Source organism: Anabrus simplex, chromosome 1 (assembly GCF_040414725.1).
Source record: "Anabrus simplex isolate iqAnaSimp1 chromosome 1, ASM4041472v1, whole genome shotgun sequence".
Lineage (NCBI taxonomy): Eukaryota > Metazoa > Arthropoda > Insecta > Orthoptera > Tettigoniidae > Anabrus > Anabrus simplex.
The window spans coordinates 29,562,421-29,586,735 of record NC_090265.1 but is presented as its reverse complement, the minus strand read 5'-3'; the positions used below and the strand labels follow the sequence as shown (position 1 = coordinate 29,586,735).

The window sequence follows — 24,315 nt, the reverse complement described above, 5'->3', positions numbered from 1 at the left end:
GGACAGCAGGTGAGTTTGATGTCAATTTTGATGGCTGCATCAGTGATGGCAGTGTTGTTGGTTATTGGAGGGGTCGAGATGAACCCTGGACCTGATCATGAGAATGTGGTTGGTTGGGAAGACATGGAGAAGATAAGGGAATTTAGTAAGGCCCAAACTGAACAAATGAGAGAGCTATTACGAGAGCAATCTAGTGATCTACGAGAAATGGTGAAAGAGGAAATAGGAAAAGTAACAGAAAGGGCGGCCCAAAATATTACAGAAATATCAAGTTTGAGGGATAAGGTGAGGAGAATGGAGGAAGAGATAAAAGAGTTGAGATGGCATGAGAAAAAAAGACAAGAGGAAACCCGAAAGAAAAATATTTTTATATATGGGCTACCCGAGAACACTAAAGAAGACCTGGTATTCAAAGTGCTGGAGCTAATTAACGAGAGGATGAAGATTAGCTGCAGAGAGGCCGATATAGAAGAGTTACAGAGAATGGGGAAAACAAAAGGCAAGAGACCAGTGAGAGTGAGGTTTGTATCAAACCTACTAGTGAGAAAGATTCTGCATAGTACAAGCCGGTTGTAAGGTGAGAACATATGGGTCAAACAGGAGATGGAAAAAGAAGCCCTCAGGAACCAGAAAATGCTACAGTTTCACCTAGAGAAAGCTAGACGTGAAGGATTAAGGGCCTACATAAGGTGCAACAAATTAGTGGTGGGGGACAGCAACTGGATGAGAACTTGGGGGGTAGAGCAGCTAAAGAATATGTACAATACAGCGAGCACATTGGCTGAGGAGGAAGGTGAACCTACGAGGCAGCCGAGACCAGCAGAATGCGGAGCAGTGAGTGACAACCAGCTAGCGAAGCGACAAGGACAGAGAGAGGAAGTAACAGATGCTGAGACAACGAATAGCGAAGGCAGTCCAGGCGACCTTCAGAGGCAGCTGAGTGCGGACTCTATGAAAGAAGCAACACCGAAACGCAGACGTGTGAGTATCAAGGACTTCTTGCTCAGAAAAGGTAATGTAAATGAGGGTGGTCTTGATAGAGAAGGTGTTAACACTCTAGATGAGAACTCTGAAGATCTAGGTGTAACAAGGATTACGAGGTCCAAGAAGATCAGCCAGAGAGAGGGACAGGGGACAAAGACATAACTAGAGATAAGAGTAGGGTGTATCAATATTGAAGGCCTTAGGAGTAAGTTACAGAATGAAGCTTTTAAAGAGTTATTACATAGCTTGCATATTCTTGCATGTGTGGAAACCTGGATTCCACCGAAAACTATTATAGAAATAGGAGAGTTCACAGTCAAAGTCAAAAGAGAGACGAACCGAAAGGGACAGATACCCGGGTGGGATAATAGTGATGGTTAGGGAGGATTTGCAAGCTAGAATAATTCAGATAGAATCAGAAATGGAGGAAATGATGTGGGTCAGAATAGAGATGTATGATGAGAATGAGTCAGACTTATGTATTGGTTTTGTCTACAACCCTCCTGAAACCTCGCCATTTGCGAAAAGCGTTTTCTTTGATGAGTTGGCACTAGAAATCAATAGAGTACAAAATATTTTTGAGGATGCAGGCATTCTAATAATGGGAGATTTCAATGCGAGGGTTGCAGACCAGAAGCCGGTGTACAACAAGGAGACAGAAGCTGTTTATGTAAAAAAGAGAGTGAACCAAGATAAGGGTTGTAATAAAAATGGAGAAAAGTTGCTAGAGCTATGTGGTACAATAGAACTATATATTTTGAATGGATGGTGGCATGGCGACGAATTAGGGAACCTGACATACATAATGGAAACAGGGGGTAGTAGCATAGACTTGGCGTTATGTTCCAGGAATGCGTTGCCTGTGATTAAAAGTATGGAGGTTAAGGAATGGGGTGAGTCACATCATCTTCCAATTATTGTCAGAGTAAAAGTTAGAGAGGGTAAGACACCAACAAGCAATATGATAAAATACAAAGAAACGATAGTCACTAAATATAGGTGGAGAGAGGAGCTAAAAACGAGTTTATGAATTATTATGATGGAGAAATAGGACAGATAGTGAAAGCTGGAATAGATTCAATGATCGAGATTAACCAAACGAGTACAGCAGTTAAAATAATTGAAAATTCTGTAAAGATGGCAGAGGATAAAGGAGGGGCAGAATATAATAGGAAAAGGCTGGTACAATGACGAATGCAGGCATAAAAAGTATGAAGTGATGAAAGCATTGAAGGAGTTTCGAAAGCATGGGGGAGAAAACCATAGGATGGGATTCTGTAACTTGAGAAGAGAATATAGGGAATTACTGTATGCAACTAAGTCCGAATGGCAGGAGTAGAGAGTTGTTGAATTAAATAGCAATGCAAAACAGAATGATAGTAGAAAAGTATGGAGTACAATTAAGGGGATTTGTGGAATGCGGAAGCTGCCGCGGCAGACGGTAATAAGTCAGGCTATCTGGGTGGAGCACTATAAGAAACTATTAGAGGCTGAAGATATGTGGAGACCGAGATTAAACAATACCGGTATATCGGTAGGGCTAGGGTGTACTGTGCCGGCATTAGACAAGGAAGTATCGAAAGAAGAAATAAGGGAGGTACTACGGAAAGCCAGGAAAGGCAAATCAGAAGCGATTTCGGGTATCACTAACGAATTTTGGAAGCAGCTGGCGCAGAATAAGGATATCCTAGAAAGTATGGCGAAACTATTTAACAGAATATTTGAAGGAGGTGAGTTCGCAAAATCTTGGCAAGAGGGAGTGATCTGCCCAATCTATAAGAAGAAGGGAGATAAAAATAACTCTAACAACTATAGGGGTATAACGTTGCTAGATACATTAAGTAAAATATACACAGGTGTGTTAGCAAAAAGGATAATGAAGTGGGCATAGGGGGAATTGATTCTGGAGAGGCTGCAAGCAGGTTTTAGAGAAAGGATGAGGACAACAGATAATATTTTTGTAGTGAAAACAATAATAGATAAGTATGTAAAAAAGAAAGGAGGAAAAGTATACATTACTACTATTGATTTGGAGAAAGCATTTGATTCTGTGAGCAGAGGGGCGGTCGTGGCCAAGATGAGAGGGATAGGGGTGTCCCAGAAGATGATAACAGCGGTTGAAAATATATATTCAGAAGTAAGGCGCACAATCAAAATTAAGGAGGGCGTAGTATTTGGAGAAATATTCTCTAATGTAGGACTAAAACAGGGTTGTAAGTTGTCACCAGTACTGTTTCTACTCTTTATAAATGATATCTTTCAATCGAAAGGTTTCGAGGCAGGGGTTTACCCAAGTCTTGAGAACCGGGATATTCCGGGCCTCATTTTTGCTGACGACATTCTTCTGCTCACTTTGACACCCAATAGTATGCAGGGTAGTATAAATGTGGTGGTAAATTACTGTCAAGAATGGAATTTAAAAATCAATGTACAGAAGTTTCAAGAAGGTAGAATACTTGGGTATGATTTTAAGTGGAAATGGAAAATGGTCAGAGCAAATAAAAAGATCAAAGATAAAAGGCATGAGTGCACTGTCAGCCATTAGCATACTGGAGAAGAAGATGCCCAACACAGACTACAGAGTGTATAAAAATGTTTTTAATGCAGTAGTTAAATCTAGAGTGTTGTACGGAGCGGAAATTTGGGGAGTTGAAGGAAGGGTTGATTCACTTGATACAATTACGAGTAGATTTGGGAAAATAATTATGGGTCTACCCAGCTGTACAGCTAATTATGGAGTGAGAATGATGTGCAAAGATATAAGTCTGCGAGTGGACATTATTAAAAGGATAATAAAGTATTGGTTGAGAATGAAGTTGCGAAAAGGGGGCGAAATTTTACAGATAGCATATCAACACCAAATGAAACATCAGAACCAAGGATACTGGGTGGATGGGGTACGGAATATTTTGGAAACGATTGGAATGGGATATTACTGGGAAAAATAATGTATAGAGAAGTGGAAAATATGTAAAAAAATAGTTCTAAGAATTAAGGATATTGAAAAACAAGGCATTGATGCACAATGTAGAAGTAAGAGTTCATTAGAAGAATTTTGTAATATAAATGGGAGAATGAAAATAAATGTAGAGTTTATAACAAAAGAGAGAATGAGGGGTATAATATGGTGGTTAATGGGGATACATAAAAATAAAGCATATAGAAGGAACAGAGATAGACGATGAGGATGTAAAGAAAATTGAGAACGAAAATCAGTTGTATACAATTGTAAAGTTATTGAACAGAGAATGGATGCATCCGGATGGAATTGTAGAATTATTTAACATTACTAGGGGAAGGTGGTGCAGGAAACTGAAGGAAGGAAAGGATGTGATACATGTCAGCCAGGAACCGAATTGTGCCTAAGGTAACCTAGATAATATAACTTCGTTGAAGTCTAGAGCCATTAGGTACATAGGCTTAAGGGATAGCATGGAACTACCTCGTTACAGTAGTTCTACTAGTTTCATGTATTGTCGAGTAATAATTTCCGTTTTCTCTCTTTTCTGAAAAGATATCACTATAAACAGATGTTTTGGTTTTTTTTTTCTGCCATAATGCTATATATGAACGTAACTCCAACATTCAGTTTATATTATTCTTTCTCTGTTCAATCTCTAAGCACCTGCTTTATATGAACATTCATTGCATGTACCAATTATTAACACAATTCACAATAGTTATTTAAAGTTACTCCTTCTAATTTTGTATACTGCATGTATCACAAATAATGAAATTATTAAACGATTATAATAAATAATACCCTCACCCTAATCTATGGTTTTCGAGATTAAGGGAGACGGGTATCTTGAATCTTGAATCTTGAATCTTTTGCTCTTTATAATATTTGTATTGGCATGAAATCTTACTTCCCATCAAAGCCAAACTCTGTCACCTCTACAGCGTTTTTACTCTCCGATACATAAGCTGCAATATTGGAGGTGCTTGACCTTGCAAGCAGTGTGCATAAAAAACATCCATGCACATGAACAGTTTTAACAGAGGAAAAGCTAAATTACATTGGTGCAAATCTTGAACGGGCACAGAATAAATTACTCACAAAATTAGCACAACAAGTAGGGGTTTTGGTTTCTCCTGCACACAGAGCTACAAAGCTGTTACACATCAAACCGTACAGGTTTACACGGGCCCATTGTTTAAAACTTGCTGATCCAGCCACAAGAGTGAGATATTGTGAGTGGTATCTTCTATCATTGAATGATTGTTTATTTGACCCACAGCTTGTGTTCTTTTTGGATGAGGCCTGGTTTTATCTTAATGGTCATGTGAACAGTCATATCTCTTCCTACTGGTGTGCAAAAAATCCTAATGGTGTTTATGAACTCCCTCATTATGACAGAAAGATCAGCGTTTGGTGTGCTGTAACTGCAAGATGAATAATTGAGCCTTTTTTTTTTTGAGACGGCAGTAAATGCAGAGTGGTACCAAGATGACATTTTGATGATGTTCTTCCATCAGTTGACGGAAAGAAGAAAAATTTTGTGGGTGGTTTCAACAAGATTCAGCCCCTGCTCATACAGCAGAAGATTCCCTTCTTACAATATCGGAAGTGTTTACAGACAGAGTGATCAGTGCTGGTCTATTTCTACCTCATTCTCCAGATCTAACAGTGTGTGATTTTTACTTCTGGGGCAAACTGAAAGAAAAAGTGTATCAAACAAATCCTCACACATTGGAGGAACTGAAAGAAAACATTACGAATGAAATTAGAAACATTACAGTGGCAGAACTCGCTCACATCAGCCAAAATGTGGTTACCAGTTACAGTGCCTGTATAACCCAGAAAGGACGACACTTCCAGAATCTTTTATAAGGTAATATTTCATATTTGTATACATGCTTTGAGCAGGGTGGCCATGCGAGACATAAGTTTGGCTAAGGCAACTGCCGTAGTGCAGAGTACAAACCCTATACACGACCTAGAAGCACTCTACTCGAATGAGACATCATCATTAACCACCAACATGCATGGCATCAAGAAAATGGAACAATAGATATTGAGGAAAATATTCAGATCAAAGATCCAAGATGTATCTGGATGCGCAAAAGCTCTGAAGAACTTTATTTATTGATTCATTTCAACCACACAAAAAAGACCTATGAAATTCTATGGATATATAACATGAATGGACAATTTGTGATTGACAAAGAAAATCTTCCTTATCATCAATGGAATCCAATAAACCAAAGTATGCAGGCTAGTAAGGCTAGTAGAGAACCAAAAAGATCTTATAAAAATCAATATTGACCCACTGTCAACTAAACAGACTACATACAGACAGAGAGAGAATCAAATCTCACAAGTACACACCCAAGGAAACTCAGAAATGCATGAACACAAGAAAGATCCATCCATCCGTCCGTCCGTCCATCCAAATTTAGTGGTAAGTTATTCCAATCCCTAACTCCCCTTGACAGACTCATAACAAGAGGATGAGGAAGTTTTGTGAAGATAAGAACAACAATAAGACCAATGCTACCTAATGGTTCTGTGTGTTCCTTGGAGGGAATAATAAAAATAATAATCATGATGGTGATAATATGACATTAGATGTGTATCCTGTCTTCAAAATCTACAATGGGACAGTACAAAATATTCAGGATATTCATGCTTATAAAGTTATTATTTGACATTTATATTCAGTAATAACTTTATATCTTACTTATTTTGAATAATGTATTAAACTTTATTTCTGAAAAAAGAAACAGAATTGGTATCCTTAAGTCTGGATCCTTTATTGCACAAAATTTATTCTGTACTTTCTGAAAAAATTGAAAAATAGGGATCTGTCATCGTGATTTGTCAGGGGGCCCAGAATATATGTGGGTGGCCCTACTCCTATCACCCTGAAGAGTCACACTGAATAGTAAAGAACTGCTCACTTCGTCGGGGTTGGTCTCTCTAGACTTGTAGTACTCGGGAGCTGGTGGAGGTGGCACGGGTGGAGGTCCAGTCGGCAGAGGTGCATGGATCTGGTTGGGGTCCTTCTCCATCCCATCCGTCGGAAGCACACCTGAAATGTTCAGTACCAATTAGCCTTCCTCTGCTGCACATCAATGAAAACTGAAACTCTGCATCAGAGGTATCTTGGAGTTCTGTGATCACCTAAAATACGTTGTATGACTAGGAAGTGAATTGAAACATAAATGTTAGAGGTAGATGAGTTGATACTGACTGGAAAAAGTGAATATTCAATCAGCCTGTTAACATGATTTATTGCAAAAAACTTATGGATGTTTTGACCTGTTTTAGTGGCTTCTTCAGTGGATTGGATTCTTTACATGAACATGATATATTGTACAATATATTACATAATATATACAAATATAGGAGACAGATGGAGAGCAGAGACGGAGAATCTATCCTCTACCGATTTTATGTGTACTCGGTCCGCACTGTCTTACTTGGTAAATTTCTGCCCTCCATCTGTTTCCCAGACTTATACATTTATTGCTCCTGCTAGCTCTTACCTGAGCAAATATTACTCATTGTTAACACAACATAAACACTGATATAGCTATAAAACTGCATAATGAGAAGTTATTCAACATAAAACTCTTTGAAGACAGTAAATTAAAATTGATAGGAAGTTGAAGGACTATAACATTCATTCTTGATGTTTAAATTTCCAGCGTAAAATTGCTTATATTGTTATTGTTGTAACCTATGACTTTATTGGGAAGTAACTCCAATAAAATATTGATATCTCTGGACAAGAGAAATGTAAAAATAACAGTAATAATGTATAGATGTATTAGGGAGCAGGGTCTTGTTTCATCTTGATTCTGGCCATCCAGTATAGGGCTGGTAAAATGTCTGGTTTTTGTTGGGTTGGGTTGAATCCTGTGCACTGAAGTACGTATTTTGAGCCTATCACTGATCCACTGATTTTGCAGATGATACACTTTTCCACCTGGTAAATTTTGATTCTAGCTACATGTGCAGCTAAGCAGTCATGTCCTGTTTCCAATCTGAAGATCGCCACTGCTTCTTTCCTCTGCTTTTGTTTCTGTCACATAGGTGATTTATTTTTTCCATTTCTTCATTGTAGTAAGTTGAGTAGTCCAAAGCTCAAGAATAATTTAATATCAGTAGTACTTCACCATCATCATCATCATCATCATCATCATCATCATCATCATCATATTCCAACTCCAGTTCCCCGTGTGTGGTGTACAAGTGCTTGCCATCTATTGCTGTCTGCCTATATCTTCTGTCCTGTAGTACTTATAAACTTTTAATAACAAGGAGTGGAGACACTAAAATATTAACCCTTACCCCTTGTTTGTCGGGTGAGGCCCGACATTATGATATTCACTTTATGGTCGTGTGTCAGGCCTTGCCCGACATGACATTCTATCATCCACCGCTTGTCTGCCGTCTCTTAGCTGACAAAATACACGATGCTATACTGTGCTGCCATCTTTTGGTTCAGTGTGGAACTTTGTAAAATCCAGATACTATTTGACAGTTGGTCAAAAATCTATTATTTAGATGGTAGTGCAGATGTCAGCTGTGTCAAGCCCACTCACGCTCGTGAGGGCTCGAGCGATAGTAAACAAACATGGTCGCCATGTGCTCTCTTAGTCATACACAGTGTACTGTTCAATGGTGTATACGTCAGGTAATTGTACAAAACCCCAGTATTTTTGCACCTCTACTCCTTCCTTGTTCCCTAATGAATATATCTAATAGCATATGACGGCGCCTGCAAGTGAACTGGCGATGGTCGGCTTGTGTACCATAACCACCATCCTGTAACTGTTAAGAGGGGGTCCTTGCAGGGATGTATAATTGGACCATTATGTTTTTGTATGAATATAAATGATACAAATAAAGAACTGGAATCACAGATAAGGCTTTTTTTTGCAGATGATGATATAGTACATAGAATAGTAAATAAGTTACAGGATTGTGAGGCGACTGCAGAAAGACCTCGATACTGTTGTGAGATGACAGTGGTATGATGGTAAATGGGATGAAAAAGTCAGGTTGAAAGTTTCACCAAGAGGAAAAGTACATACTCTCAGTTTCAATTACTGTGTTTATGGGGTGAAAGTACCTCACGGATATCACTGTAAGTACTTACTATAGGTGTTGATTTAAGGAAGGATCGTTGTTGGGGTAATCACATTAATGAGGTTGTAAATAAAGATTACAGATTTCTTCACATGGTAATGAGAGTATTTAGGAGTTGTAGTAATGATGTAAAGGAGAGGGCGTATAAGTCTCTGATAAGACCCCAGTTAGAATATGGTTCCCCTGTCTTGCACACACACCAGGACTACTTGATACAAGAACTAGAAAAGATCCAAAGGAAAGTGGCATGATTTGTTCTGGGTGATTTCCAACACTAGTGTTACAAAAAAGTTGCGAACTTTGGACTGTGAAGACTTGGGAGTAAGGAGGTGAGCTGTTCGACTAAGCGGGAAGTTCTGAGCCGTCAGTGGAGAAATGACTAGTAATTACATTAGTAGACGAATAAGCTTGAGTGGAGCTTTTAATGGTATGCAAGATCACAATATGAAAATAAAGTTGGGATTCAAGAGGACAAATTGGGGCATATATTTATTTATAGGGAGATGAATTGGGGAATGGAATATTTTATGAAGGGAACTACACAGTAAATTTCCAAGTACCAAGCTCAATAGCTGCAGTCGCTTAATTGCGGCCAATATCCAGTATTCAGGAGATAGTGGGTTCGAACCCCACTGTCGGCAGCCCGGAAGATGGTTTTCCATGGTTTCCTATTTTCACACCAGGAAAATGCTGGGGCTGTACCTGATTAAGGCCACGGCTGCTTCCTTCCCACTTCCCACTCCTAGCTCCTTCCTGTCCCATTGTCACCATAAGACCTGTCTGTGTCGGTCCGACGTAAATCAACTTGCAAAAAAAAAATCCAAGTTCTTTGAAATCATTTAAGAAAGACCAAGTAAACTATTAATAGGGAATCTGCCACCTGAACACAGCTCTAAATGCAGATCATTGATTGAATGATTGATTGATTGATTGATTGATTGATTGATTGATTGATTGATTGATTGATTGATTGATTGATTGAACCAAACTGATTGCATTTACAAAACCAAAAACTCCTTAATAGGCTGTGGCTGTGTTTGTGTATTTTCCACTCTACCTTTTCCCTTTCCATGACATATCCTAGTTTATTTAATTCCATTTGATACCGGAACCTTATGTTTGTGATGCTGTACGTCAAGTTTTTCCTCATTTTGAATGTTAGTGTATACTGAACTTTCAACAATAATTGGAATACAAGATTCTCAAAGATGAAATCTTAGTGGCTCTAAATTCTATAATTTAAGCAGATTTATACCTAAGAGAAGTGAGAATAAATCTGCAGTGCTTTTTCTGCTGTCTGGTACATATTTTTTCAAATTTGGCTCATCTTGAAATGCTATCGCAGTAAAGATGCCTTGAGGTTCAAGAGATGACCGGATAATGAAGACAGATTTCATAGTGCACAAAGTTAATGGAGACCTGAGAAGTAATCCTTCTCTAAGGCAGGGCTTCAGTCCTTTAGGTAGAACTAGTTATCTTTCTAAATTAGATTTTCAGCCAGCTTATCTTGTTATCCTCAATATGGTAGTTTTGTAGATTCTTTTTCCCGATCTTTGTCCTAATTACTTGGAATGCAAGTATGAAGAATGAGATTTCCACCTAATCAATACTTTATTACAAAATGTTTGAAGTTATCTACATTGAAACAGTACCGGTTTAGATTATAGTAATTACTTGGAGTCGGTACTGGTGGATTAAGCCCTGTCTTAGGGCCAGATGCCCTTCCAGATGGGAATTAGAGCAGGTGAAATGTTATCTGATCCTGTAATGATTAAGAGGAGGGTTCCACAGGGCAGTATTATTGGACCTTTGTGTTTTATTGTGTAGATAAATTATATGAGTAAAGAACTGGAATCACAGGTAAAGCTTTTGCAGATGATGTTATACTGTATAGAGCAATAAATAAGTTTCAGCATTGTGAGAGTCTACAAAAAGGCCTTGACAGTGTTGAGGTGGACAGCAGACAATGGTATGATGGTTAATGGGATGAAAAGTTAGGTTGTAAGTTTCACCAAGAGGAAAAGTCCTCTCAGTTTTAATTATTGTGTTGATGGGCTGTTAGTACCACATGGAGATCACTGTAAGTACCAATGTGTTAATATAAAAGGAGATTTTCATTGGAGTAATCATCTAAGATGAAATTCTAAAAGAATTCAATTTCATTAGGTCCACCTTTTCAATACATTTCTGCCATTTATCAAATGGTCTGTTTAAAAGTTTCATAGTTGCTTAAAATACCTTGGACATGTTTTGACCTGGCTTAGAGGTCACCATCAGCAAAATAACAAAGAAGAAAGACATATGACAAAAACAGTGATACATAAAAATCTGAGATAAAACACAGTCAACAAATGCAATGGGAGTTTATGTTAAAATGTACATAGCATCAATATTAAAAATATACTGAACAAGTACAATGGAAAACTGTTAAAAATGTACATGGATTCAAACTAGAACAAAACAAGTTGATAGTGTGGGTTCATCTGTATTGGAGTAATCACTTAAACAAGGTTGTAAAGAAAGGATACAGGTCTCTTCACATGGCTATGTGGGTATTTAAGGATGTAAAGGAGAGAGTGTATAAGTCTCTGGTAAGACTCCAATTATGGTAGAATATGGTTCCAGTTTATGGGAACCACTCCCGGACGACTTGATACGATTTGTTTCTGGTGATTTCTGACAAAAGAGTACTGTCACAAAAATGTAAAGTTTGTCTGGGAAGACTTGGGGGTAAGCAGCCGAGTTGCTTGACTAAGCAGTACGTTCCAAGTTATTAGTGGAGAGATGGCATGAAATGGCATTTGTAGACAAAAAAGTTTGAGTGGCGTTTCAAATGGGAGGCAAGATCCTAATATGAAGATAAAGTTGGAATTCAAGAAGACAGATTGGTGAAAATATTCATTTTTAGGAAGGAGTTAAGGATTGAAATATTTTATAAATTTACACGTATTTTTAAAACATCTAAGAAAAGGTTAGGTAAACAACTGTTTGAGAATCTGCCACCATCTGGGCGATAGCCCTAAATGCAGATCGATGATCGATGATTGATTGATTGCTTGATTGATTGATTGATTGATTGATTGATTGATTGATTGATTGATTGATTGATTGATTGATTGATTGATTGATTGATTGATTGAATCCTATATGGAGGAATATATTCATTACTGAGTGTTTCTATGGTGGTTGGTAATATGATGTGTTATACTGGGATGAAGATTCATGTAATAAGATGAACAAATACCCAGCCTGAGACAGAAGAATTAACCAGACCTCACTAGGATATAAACCCAGGCCCTTCTGAGCTAAAGGCCACTGTGATCATCATTCAGCAAAGGAGCCAGACATGGTAGTTCAGTAGATTATTTGAGAATAGAGATACTGGGTTTTCAAAATCAAGTCGTAGAAAAGAACATAAGAAGCTGATGATGAAGATATAGGTTTAACAGCTGTTAACTGCCGGGGTGCAAGTATCATGCCCTCTTTTAATGAACCAGTAAATCTACACATTATTTTCTGACCTGTATGATATAAATATCAGTTTTATCACACACTCAGCCTAAAGCTAATGGGACACAGAAGTAAAACTAAGCTCATACTTGGATCAGTGTTGAAATTAAGGGACTTCTCGATAGTTGGGCTCGTATAACTCGGCCTGCGACTCCGATCCTCCTCAAGATGCTTGTAGGAGACCAATGCAGACTCTTCTTCGGGTGGTGGACGGCGACAAGGAACGGGCAGAGTCTGAGCCCACCGTTCCAGAGCAGGATTGAAGTGCAGCACCACACAGTACACGAGGTACATACACAACATGAACAAGGACTCCATCCTAAAAACAAAGTTTAACAATAATATACATGACAACCAGCAATGAAGAAAACCTGGTAAACAGAATGTATGAGGTCAAGTCATAAATAGTTAATTGCATACGTTAGACAGTATTGGCCTCCCATCAGGTTTGCAGTTTTTCCATTCTGAGGATAAACATCGATTCCAGTAACACTGCCGCAGTTGAAAGCATTTTTTATTTTCTTGCAGAGTGTTCAAAAAACAAACTGTGATTCATTTTAAATTTCCTCCTACCGGGCGAGTTGGCCGTGTAGTTAGGGGCGCGCAGCTGTGAGCTTGTATCCAGGAGATAGTGGGTTCGAACCCTACTGTCAGCAGCCCTGAAGATGGTTTTCCATGGTTTCCCATTTTCACACCACCCAACTGCTGGGACTGTACCTTAATTAAGGGCACGGTCACTTCCTTCCAACTCCTAGCCCTCTCATATCCCATCATCACTGTAAGACCTACCTGTGTCGGTGCAGCATAAAGCAAAATTGTAAAACAAAAAAAATCCTCTACCATCTTAAATCTTTGCTCCATCAGTTGCATTTTCACTGTTGGGGGTAGGAAGAAGTTGCATGAGGAAGGATGGTACCAGGGTACTGATTTTCTTGGCCAAAAACCGTCAAGTCAGGGGAGTGGATGGCAGGTGGATTGTCATGGTGAATGAGTTATGTGATATTTCTGCCACTGATCAGGTCATTTTCTCCTCAAATTCTCCTGTAGGTTTCAAACATTCAACATAACTTTAACTTTATGAGTGTCACTGTAGACAGTCAGACGCACTTCTGTCAACATTCCTGGCATTGAAGTAAGTGGACACTAGGCAGTAAAGCCAGTCAAATGTTTGAGAATGTGCCATAGCCTGCTCCTCAAAAGCCGTCTTCAGCATTTTATAATATTCTGAAGCTATTTTCCCAAGCTTGAAGCAGAATTTGATGCAAGCACTCTCTTCACTTCACTTCACTTCACTTCACTTCACTTCACTTCACTTCACTTCACTTCACTTCACTATTAGCAGAGAGCATGTAGTTAAAAACACAAGTTTAACATTACTCCTAATAACAAGCTCACTTTCAGCACATTGGCTCATCACAGCTCAGGTGTATTACTGCATTTTGTTGGTAAAAATGATAACAATGTTCCGTTCCAGTGCAGGAAGTACAGTCCGGGAATTAAATGACTGGACCTCATTTTGTATATTCTTGTTGGACTACTACGACAATTTTTACACTGAACTGACGTCTGGATTTCTAACATATTTACTGATATTCTAGAAACTTTCTTATTTTTAAGAGGGATATAGATCCTTTGATCTTTACCTGCTTACAGTGGTAAGAACATAGCACAGCAGTGTGTTCATTAACAGTTCATCTCCTTTGCTGAATGGTCAGCATACTGGTCTTTGGTTCAGAGAACTTCAGGTTTGATTCCTGACCAGGTGAAGGATTTTAACTGTGTATGGTTAATTCCTGTCATCCAGAGACTCTCTCTCTCTCTCTCTCTCTCTCTCTCTCTCTCTCTCTCTGTGTTATTTTCTACCAATACACTTATTTTCATATACCATACACAATTCACTATATTACGAGGTGCATTCAGGTTATAATACCTCCGATTACTTTTCTCACTAACTAATCACATGAAAACTATGAAACATGTGTCACTTCTTGACATAATCTCCTTGAAGCCATACAAATTTTTCACAACGTTGATGCCATGATTTCAACTGCGAATGCTTCTTTAAGGGTCTGATTTGACCACTGGAAAATTTCTGATGCAATAGCGGCACGGCTAGTGAATGTATGGCCACAGAGAGAATCTTTCATCGTTGGAAACAGCCAAAAGTTGCTAGGAGCCAGGTCTGGTGAGCAGGGAGCATGTGAAATCACTTCGAAGTTGTTTTCATGAAGAAACTGCTCTGTCACATTTGCACCCACCTGGAGGACCCTTTTTGCATTTTCAGGTTGTCATGCAGGATTGTGTGTGCTGATGCACGGAAATGCCAACTTTGGAGGCTATCTGTTCCACACTCATTAGACGATCCTCGAATACAACTTTCTCCACTCGCTCGATCATGTCGTCAGACCAGCTTGTATGAAGCCGAGATTGTCTTGGTTTGTTGTCTCATGATGTTCTGCATTCTTTAAACTTTGCACTGATGAACGCACATTACACACATCCATGACACCATCATCACATGTCTCGTTTAACCAGCGATGAATTTCAATTCGTGTCACACAACACAAATGGAGAAAATATGATTACATTTAAGTATTAAAGAAACTGTTCTCACTCTCGCCATTACCGCTAGGGTTCTTTGTGTCATACAGTGCTGCCATCTCTGTCACACTCTGACAAAGAGTGCCCTCTCATTTTAAAACAAAGCGCATGTTTCTATCTTTCCAGTTCTGAGAAACAAAATCGGAGGAGTATTAACTTGACAGTTTTAGATTTGTTGGCAACAATATATCACTCAATGGAAGTTTGGACAAATTAATTAATTTAAGAACAAAATTCTACCAATGTGTTAGAGACATTATAATATACAAGAAAATCCTGTACTCATCTCATTTTGATATATGAACCATGACTGAGAGTTTGAGCAGTAGAAATGAAGTTTCTAAGGAGCATACAAGGGAAGATCAGATGAAACAAAATACAAATTACAAAATAAGAAGAGAGAGAAAATAGAAAAAAATTGAAAGGGAAAAGCTAAGAGATTTGGACATTTGATGTGAAAGCAAAACAAGAGGATTCCAAAGACAGATAATGAACACTGTAAGGAAGACCTCAAATCAGATAGAGGATGCATCAGTTGATCAATCACCACTAATCTGCATTTAGGGCTGTCACCCATCTGGCAGATTCCCTATTAGTTTTTTAGCTACTCTTTTCTTAAACGATTTCAAAGAAGATGGTAATTTTATGAACATCTCCTTTAGTGAACTATTCCAATCCCTAATTCCTCTTCCTATAAATGAATGCAGATCACTGATGACTGATTGAATATTTGTCCCAGTTTATATTGTAATAGTAATATTATTGGCTTTACATTCCACTAACTACTCTTTTACAGTTTTCAGAGATGCTGAGGTGCCAGAAATTAGTCCTACAGGAGTTCTTTTACATGCCAGTAAATATGCCAACATAACACTGAAGTATTTGAGCATCTCCAAATACCACCGGACTGAGCCACAATCGAACCTGCCAAGTTGGGGTCAGAAGGCCAGTGCCTCAACCATCTGAGCTACTCAGGCCGGCAATTTATATCCTCTTGAATTCCAATTTTATCTTCCCTACTTTTAAAAAATTTGTTCAAGCTTATTTGACTGTTAATCTCATTCCACGTTATCTCTCCACTGACAGCTCGTCTGCTTACTCCCAAGTCTTCCTAGCCTAAAATATGCAACACTACTCTTATACATGAAATTGCCAACCTTAAACAAGCGTTATAAAACTTTTGAATAAATTTCCACCCTTACAACACTGGAAATAACATCACTGGGACATGTTTTGTCTCTCTCTAAGATACATCTTCAGCCATTCAAGGAACAAAAAGTAAATAGCAGATAAATATGTATTCCTAAAAACACTAAATTATATTATGAATAACATGTCTTAGTCTTTTTGAGTTAGAGTCTATAGACTCTAGTCATATTGCTACTGTTAAAGACACACACTTCAAAAATGTATGTGAAATTAAAAATATGTCAATAAGTGCAGTAGCGGCGATTAGGGGGAGGGGGAGGGGCGGTGGAAGAAACCTTACATGTTTATTCCATTTTAGCCAGCTGAAACTAGGAATTATACAAATTAATAAAAAAAAGCAATATGTACAAGCCCTGTTGTCTTATCAGGGTAATTCTTTCATTTTGTTTATTTAATTATTAACAAAATTATTACCAGAAATAATATCGTTCATCGCAACTAATTGATCGGCATAGCACCACAGCACGTAGTGGAGACTCTCTCAGCAGCGTATACAGTAACATGTGCTGTGAGGAAGGGTGGCAGGGGTATATTGTTTTGCCAAGATCATGGACACTGAGGCTTGATTCCCCCCGCTTGCCGCGCGCGTTCGTCAGTCTGGCAGTTTCTTTAGTGTCTGTTACTTTGTTACTGTGTAGTCAAATACTAAACGATTTTAATTGTATAATCACCCCTTAAGTCTATTTAATGGTAATACATGTGTAATATTGTTTATTTTGTAAAAGTTTTACTGCATAGTTTTGTATCAAAATCTCAAGAAACTATTATTACCGCACTTAAGGTGGTAAACTGTCAAACTGTCGAAATTCGCTCATAGAGCATCAGAAAGCTTACACTTTCGTATTTTTTTTTTTAAAGGTTTTATGTATTTCCCCCCACGCAAACCTGGGTAATTTTTGGTGTCTGTAAATGTTTTTCTCCCCCCCAACACACACACTCTCTCTCTCTCTCTCCCCTAATTCCCAATCGCTGCTAATGAATAAGTAATGAATAAGTGTTATATCTACGTGAAAACTTTGCTATTTATGAAGACATGCTTTTGGATCTTCAGAAAAAATCATATGAAGTACTAAACTGTGATAAGTTATAAAATTGGTTGCACTGTCTCTAAAATGATGGTTCTTCTAAGACTTTGTAGTTGCTAAGTTGAAATGATAAATGTTAGTCCCAACACTTGGCGACAAGCCGTAGTTCCTGATGTTCTAGTACTAATTTGAATTGGGCTTAATTCCAAGGAGAACTTCTCTCAAAATATTGTGTGAATTGCTGGATTTGGTCTAACTGATAACATATGTTTCTTTCTTTCTTTCTTGATACTTATGGACTCTTTTACTGTTGTCCAGCCACTATGTGAATAATAAAATGAATCACACGCAAGATAGAGTTTAGAAAGCATAAGATAAGTGAAGTTTTTGCATATTAATGGAGGGATTTAAAACTGATGTCCCTGAAGTCAGTCTAGGTATTCACAGTTCACACACGAAAAAATCTTGCACTTAGTTCAAAATGGAAGCCGGAACATAATGACCGAAGGTTGATAAGAGAAATATGAAGAGGACAAAATCATCAATCACCTGTAAATATGATTGAGCTGTGGATATGTCACGCAAATTCCCATATGGAACGAAAAGTTTTTGAAGTTAGGGTGACAGGTATAGAGGGGATCGTTCATGAGACTGTTGAATGAGTGCAGCTATGTGGTAAGGAGAGTGGCCTAGGGGAGTAAGCAAATAAGCAAAAAAGGGAAGGAGACATAGGAAAAAGCACAGGGACACAAAGGTGCTAATCTTCACGCCGAAGTGACCCATCTTGGCGTCTTTTTACTACTCAAACATGACCGGGTCTACAATTGGGATAGACAAACATGTAGGAAAGATCTATGAGGGGATTAAAAAAAAACTAATAGGAGGGTAAACATTGAAGGATTGAGGAGGAAAATGAGATAAATACCAGAGAGTGTAGTGTATAGACAAAAGTACTAACCTAAAACAATAACACACGATGTTTGATCTAGTTGACAAAAGAGGAACGCACCGGAAATACGTATGATAATGTTTGAAGCACGAGTATTGGGAGTGACAAAAGACAGTAGCTATGTTCAGTAGCAAGAAGGACAGTAGCAGCAGGAGTAAAGTATAACGGAAAGCAGAAGAAAACTAAGACCAAAACTAAAAGAGTGAATAAACTGACACGCCAGTGAAATAGGTCAGTAAAATAGTCTTGAACGAGCAATGGTTATAGAATCAATTGAGCATCATGAAGAAATTGATTAATAACTGTAATGATGTCAGGTGATAGATGAAATAACAGACAAGAAAGACTAGTGTCAGACTAGTGAGTAACTTACGACGTGAGGCAAAATAGACAGGACATTGACAAAATAGATGGTTACTATCCCCTTCTAAATCACCACATACACAGGTAGGCTGGTTAACTAAATGAAAACAAAACTTGTATTGCGGGGTAAGGGAATGGTTGAACCGTAAGCGAATTGTGTTAGTAATATGTCGACGTGTATATGTGCCCTTGGAAAACCAAGGTTTTGTTGGAAAGTAAGGTTGAAGCTGATAATAATAAGTGCCTTTATAACGCGCAGATTGATTCCACTCGTCTTGCCAGGACCGGTAGGCATTGTCTGTAAGACTAGGATAGAAGTCAAGAGGGGGTATAGCCACTGTGAGGGGGGGAGCTGGAAGACAGCTAGCTTCTTTGGCGGCAAGGTCAGCTTGATCATTACCAAGAATGTTGGAATCTCCAGGTATCCATACAAGTGTTATATATACGCCATTTCTTTCAAAGTGATATAGTAGAGATTTGACAGTATATATATATATATAAGTTTAAGGAGGGGGTAAATGATGATAATGCCTGTAAAACACTTTTAGCATCTGTATAAATGGTAGCTTTTGGAAAGGAATGTTGTTGTGTGTAAATTAAAGCCTGTTGGATGGCAAATAGCTCGGCAAAAAAAATAGAGAAAGTAGTCGGAAGATGAAATCGTTTTACCGTGCTGGAGTCGCTAATAACGAAAGCAGCACCAACTCCTTGAGAATGTTTTGCTCCGTTGGTGTAGATGTCGACACCCCTAGCAGAAGGGGTTATGCATAGTTTTTTTGACATGGGAAAGGGAAAATCAGAAGTAGATGACGATCCTGAGAATAAAGATTTATGAGAGAAAATAATATTGGGTGTGTAGTGTAAGCTAGTAAATGGAATGGAGTACATGGGTAGTGTAGGAGTCCTGAGAATCGAAGTGCGGGATCTGTTTAAAGTAATATAAGCAGTGTATATGGCTGGAAATCGTCCTGAACAGGGCGGACATTGTTGATAGTATTACTGTAATAGCTGTAACTTTGGAATTAAAGGAGAAGACGAAAAGGCAAGCCGTTTAAGCAGATATTTTTGTGCGAGTATATGACGTCTAATCACAAGTGGGAATTCACTTGTTTCTACTAGTAATGTGTTGGTAGGAGTAGTCGTAAGGGTTCCAATACAAAGACGTAAGGCATAAAGTTGTAGGGTATTTTAAGCGGTATAAGAGAGGTGACTGATGCAATGTCTATTATATGAGCGGAATAATCCAGAAAGGAGTGTATAGTTGCTTTATACAATGAAAGAGCAGTATTGGTGTCTGCGCCCCAACTACGATGTACTACAGTTTTAAGAATTTTAAGATATCCATCAGCTTTTTGACGTATCGACGTAATATTCACAATTAAGTATTTATTTATTTTCCACCTAGTCGATACAATGATTGCTTAAGGCAATTTTTAATGGTCAAAAGTGGTACATGTTTCGTATATTATCAACATCTTCAGCCACATAACACTGTTTAGATGAAAAATATATAAAATTGACAAAGTAATGCTTTAGAGGAAGTGTCCTTAAAATTAACATAAGATTGACAAGATTAAAACAAACAAATAACTCAAGAGAAAATACATAAATTATTTCTACAATAGAAAACAGTCATCAAGGAAACACTTGTACAATATTCCATAGAGAAATTGTCCTAATAAATATTCTTTTCTTAATAATTCTTGAAAAAAGATCAATTTTAAAATTAAAAATTATACAATTTATAAGTAATTATCGAAATGAAGAAATCCTGATATCACAGTGCGGCTCTTATTAATGTAGATGAAAATATAACTAATGCCTAGTTGTCAAATCTTATTAAGCCTGCTTTCCTTTGGAACAGTAACTCCTGTCATTCTTTCACAGTTTTGCGCCGGGTGTAATATTGATGATGCGTTCTTCCTTGTTAATTTTAAGGACACTTCCTCTAAAGCATTACTTTGTCAATTTTATATATTTTTCATTTAAACAGTGTTATGTGGCTGAAGATGTTGATAATATACGAAACATGTACCACTTTTGACCATTAAAAATTGCCTTAAGCAATCATTGTATCGACTCGGTGGAAAATAAATAAATACTTAATTGTGAATCTACTGAAGTGCGATACGGACCATGAAGCTGATTTTATGTAATCGACGTAATATGTCACTGCCATGTGAGTTTTTGATCATAGATTATGCCGAGGTGTTTGTGATGTGTAAGGGAAATACTATATCCGTCAAAAGTAAGTGGAGAGTGATCATAAGAATGTTTGTGAGTAAAAATCATTGCCGCACATTTATCAATAGAAAGTTGAAGTCCATTATCCTGAAACCATGTATGTACTTTGCTCATGACATCGCTCATCAATTGTCGTGCAATATCAATGTTGTCATGGGATGTGTAGAGTACTATATCATCCACGTAAATAAGCACCTGGGGATACTGTGAAATGAGATGTTCTAAATCGCTGATATAGATAGCAAATAAAATTCCGCTTAATATATCACCTTGAGGCAAGCCATTACAAGCAAAGCGGCTAGATACTTGATGATATGAAGATTTAATTATTAATGAACGATATGTGTGTAAGTTTTGTAGGATGACAACAAAGGCAGGAGGAATGCCTTTCGCAGCGAGAAGGTGGAGTAAGGCAGAGTCGTATGCACTTTTGATATCCAGGAATACAGAAAGAGTACTCTGTTTTTGATGCTTGGCAAGGAGCAGGTCTATAGTAAAAATATTGATAGGATCTTGGGTACTTTTTCCTTAAAGGAAGGCATATTGATAATTAGGAATTAACTGATAATACTCTATAGTCCATAACAGCCTTTGTAGTAAGATTTTTAAGAACGTCTTACGAATACAGGATCCGAGGACAATACCACTATAACTTTTCGGATCTGTAGGAGATATTTTAGGTTTTAGTATGGGTATCAGAAAAAATTCATTCCAATGAGGGGAAATATGTGTACTAAGTAAAATATCGTTATAAAGAGTAAGAAGCACATTTTGTGCACTCAAAGGTAATAGCCGGAGCATATGGTATGTAATATAGTCCGGACCTGGGGTGGATTTAGATGCTGAATGAAGGACAGCAGTTAATTCACTTAATTGAATGGGTTGTAAAAGGCTGGAGTAATGAGGGTGAGAATTATATGGGGGTAGTTCAAAATGTGGTACGGAATAATCATGGGTCACAGAATGCAGAAAAGTAAGAATTATATCACGTGGTATGACTCGTTGTGCTTGATGTTGAGCATGCGAATAAACCAAACCAAACCAAACCCCATGGCACTACAGCCCTTGAAGGGGCTTGGCCTACCAAGCGACCGCTGCTCAGCCCGAAGGCCTGCAGATTACGAGGTGTCGTGTGGTCAGCACAACGAATCCTCTCGGCCGTTATTCTTGGCTTTCTAGACCGGGGCCGCTATCTCACCATCAGATAACTCCTCAATTCTTATCATGTAGGCTGAGTGGACCTCGAACCAGCCCTCAGGTCCAGGTTAAAATCCCTGACCTGGCCGGGAATTGAACCCGGGGCCTCCGGGTAAGAGGCAGGGACGCTACCCCTACACCACGGGTGAGCATGTGAATGGCGTTCCATAAATGAAGAGCAGACATGTGTGAATTGAGTGAGGAGATAAACGACCTCCACACAGCACGCCGTTTCTGATTGAAAATAAGTTTAGTTTTGGCAATATGATGTTTCATTCGTAGATAATTATATTGTGTTAAGGATCTGCGATACGTGCGAAATAAAGTCTTATGAGTCAATATCAGCTGGTGACATTCATTATCCCACCAATGGATATATTGGAAAGGGCGGGGGGTGGAAGTAACAAATGGTTTGAAGGGATGATAACTATCGAGATACTGATTGAGAAGTGTTACTAGGGACGAGTACGTGATGGTGTGTTCTGAGCTGTGACGTAGATGATATTGAAGAAAGGATGTATATGTCTGGTCATCGAATGATCGCATGGATCGGACATTGCTGGCTGGTAAGGAAGTGTGTTGGGGGTGTACTGGTCTACCAACCCCATATGTAATCCAAATAGGATAATGGTCGCTGGTATATGTATCAGAGAGTGTTGACCACGTAATTATGGGGGTCAAAGCTGAGTGACAGAAGGTTAAATCAACCGCACTAGGTGTGGATCCGGGTAAAGTGAGGTGCGTGGGTGTACCATCATTTAGAAGGGTTAGGTCATGCTGTTGTGATGCTGAGAGGAGATATGAGCCACTTTGGGTATCACTAGTGCCACCCAATGCTGTATGATGCAGATTGAAGTCTCCTAAGATGAGAATATTTGATAGATGATTGAATTGTTGGAAAAACTGAGACCAATTCGAGCCCGAAATATGAACATCAGGAGGACAATAAAGGTTAATAAGGTGGAGTTGTCGATAAGAAATGCCAACAATAAAGGTATGAGGAATGTAATAATGGATGGGTAATGATTGGTATGTTATAGAAGAATGAATAAAAAAGGCAGCCCCTCCATACCCTGGGCCATCATGTCGTACTTGATTATATCCCGGAATCGTAAAGTTTGTTTGCTTGGAACACCATGTTTCCTGTAACACAAGAATATGCGCACGGGTTTCGTTAATAATTAATTGAATGTCCCTCTTTTTATTAAGGACACTCCTAGCGTTCCATTGAACTACACTGACTGACAGAGCAAATGCAACACCAAGAAGGAGTGGTTCGAAAGGGATGAAAGTTGGGGAAAAAACAGAGACGGCACGGACGAATAATTGATGTTTATTTCAAACCGATATGCAGGTTACACAATGCGCACGGCATCGACTCAGTAGGATGTAGGACCACCGCGAGCGGCGATGCACGCAGAAACACGTCGAGGTACAGAGTCAATAAGAGTGCGGATGCTGTCCTGAGGGATGGTTCTCCATTCTCTGTCAACCATTTGCCACAGTTGGTCGTCCGTACGAGGCTGGGGCAGAGTTTGCAAACGGCGTCCAATGAGATCCCACACGTGTTCGATTGGTGAGAGATCCGGAGAGTACGCTGGCCACGGAAGCATCTGTACACCTCGTAGAGCCTGTTGGGAGATGCGAGCAGTGTGTGGGCGGGCATTATCCTGCTGAAACAGAGCATTGGGCAGCCCCTGAAGGTACGGGAGTGCCACCGGCCGCAGCACATGCTGCACGTAGCGGTGGGCATTTAACGTGCCTTGAATACGCACTAGAGGTGACGTGGAATCATACCATGATGCTGCGTTGTCTAGCGGTAGGGTGCTCCACAGTTACTGCCGGATTTGACCTTTCTCCACGCCGACGCCACACTCGTCTGCGGTGACTATCACTGACAGAACAGAAGCGTGACTCATCGGAGAACACGACGTTCCGCCATTCCCTCATCCAAGTCGCTCTAGCCCGGCACCATGCCAGGCGTGCACGTCTATGCTGTGGAGTCAATGGTAGTCTTCTGAGCGGACGCCGGGAGTGCAGGCCTCCTTCAACCAATCGACGGGAAATTGTTCTGGTCGATATTGGAACAGCCAGGGTGTCTTGCACATGCTGAAGAATGGCGGTTGACGTGG

At 39.0% G+C, this 24,315-nt stretch overlaps 1 protein-coding gene across 1 annotated transcript in view; it reads right to left on the bottom strand.

Moving 5' to 3' along the window:
- Positions 1 to 24,315, bottom strand: part of LOC136860113 (probable sodium/potassium/calcium exchanger CG1090) — a 383,477-nt gene that overhangs the window by 64,079 nt on the left and 295,083 nt on the right. The window contains exons 5-6 of the mRNA XM_067138736.2: positions 12,685 to 12,914; positions 6,889 to 7,019 (exon numbers count right to left, since the gene is read on the bottom strand). Of these exons, the coding sequence (XP_066994837.2) occupies positions 6,889 to 7,019; positions 12,685 to 12,914 (361 nt within the window). The remainder of the gene's footprint in view (positions 1 to 6,888; positions 7,020 to 12,684; positions 12,915 to 24,315) is intronic.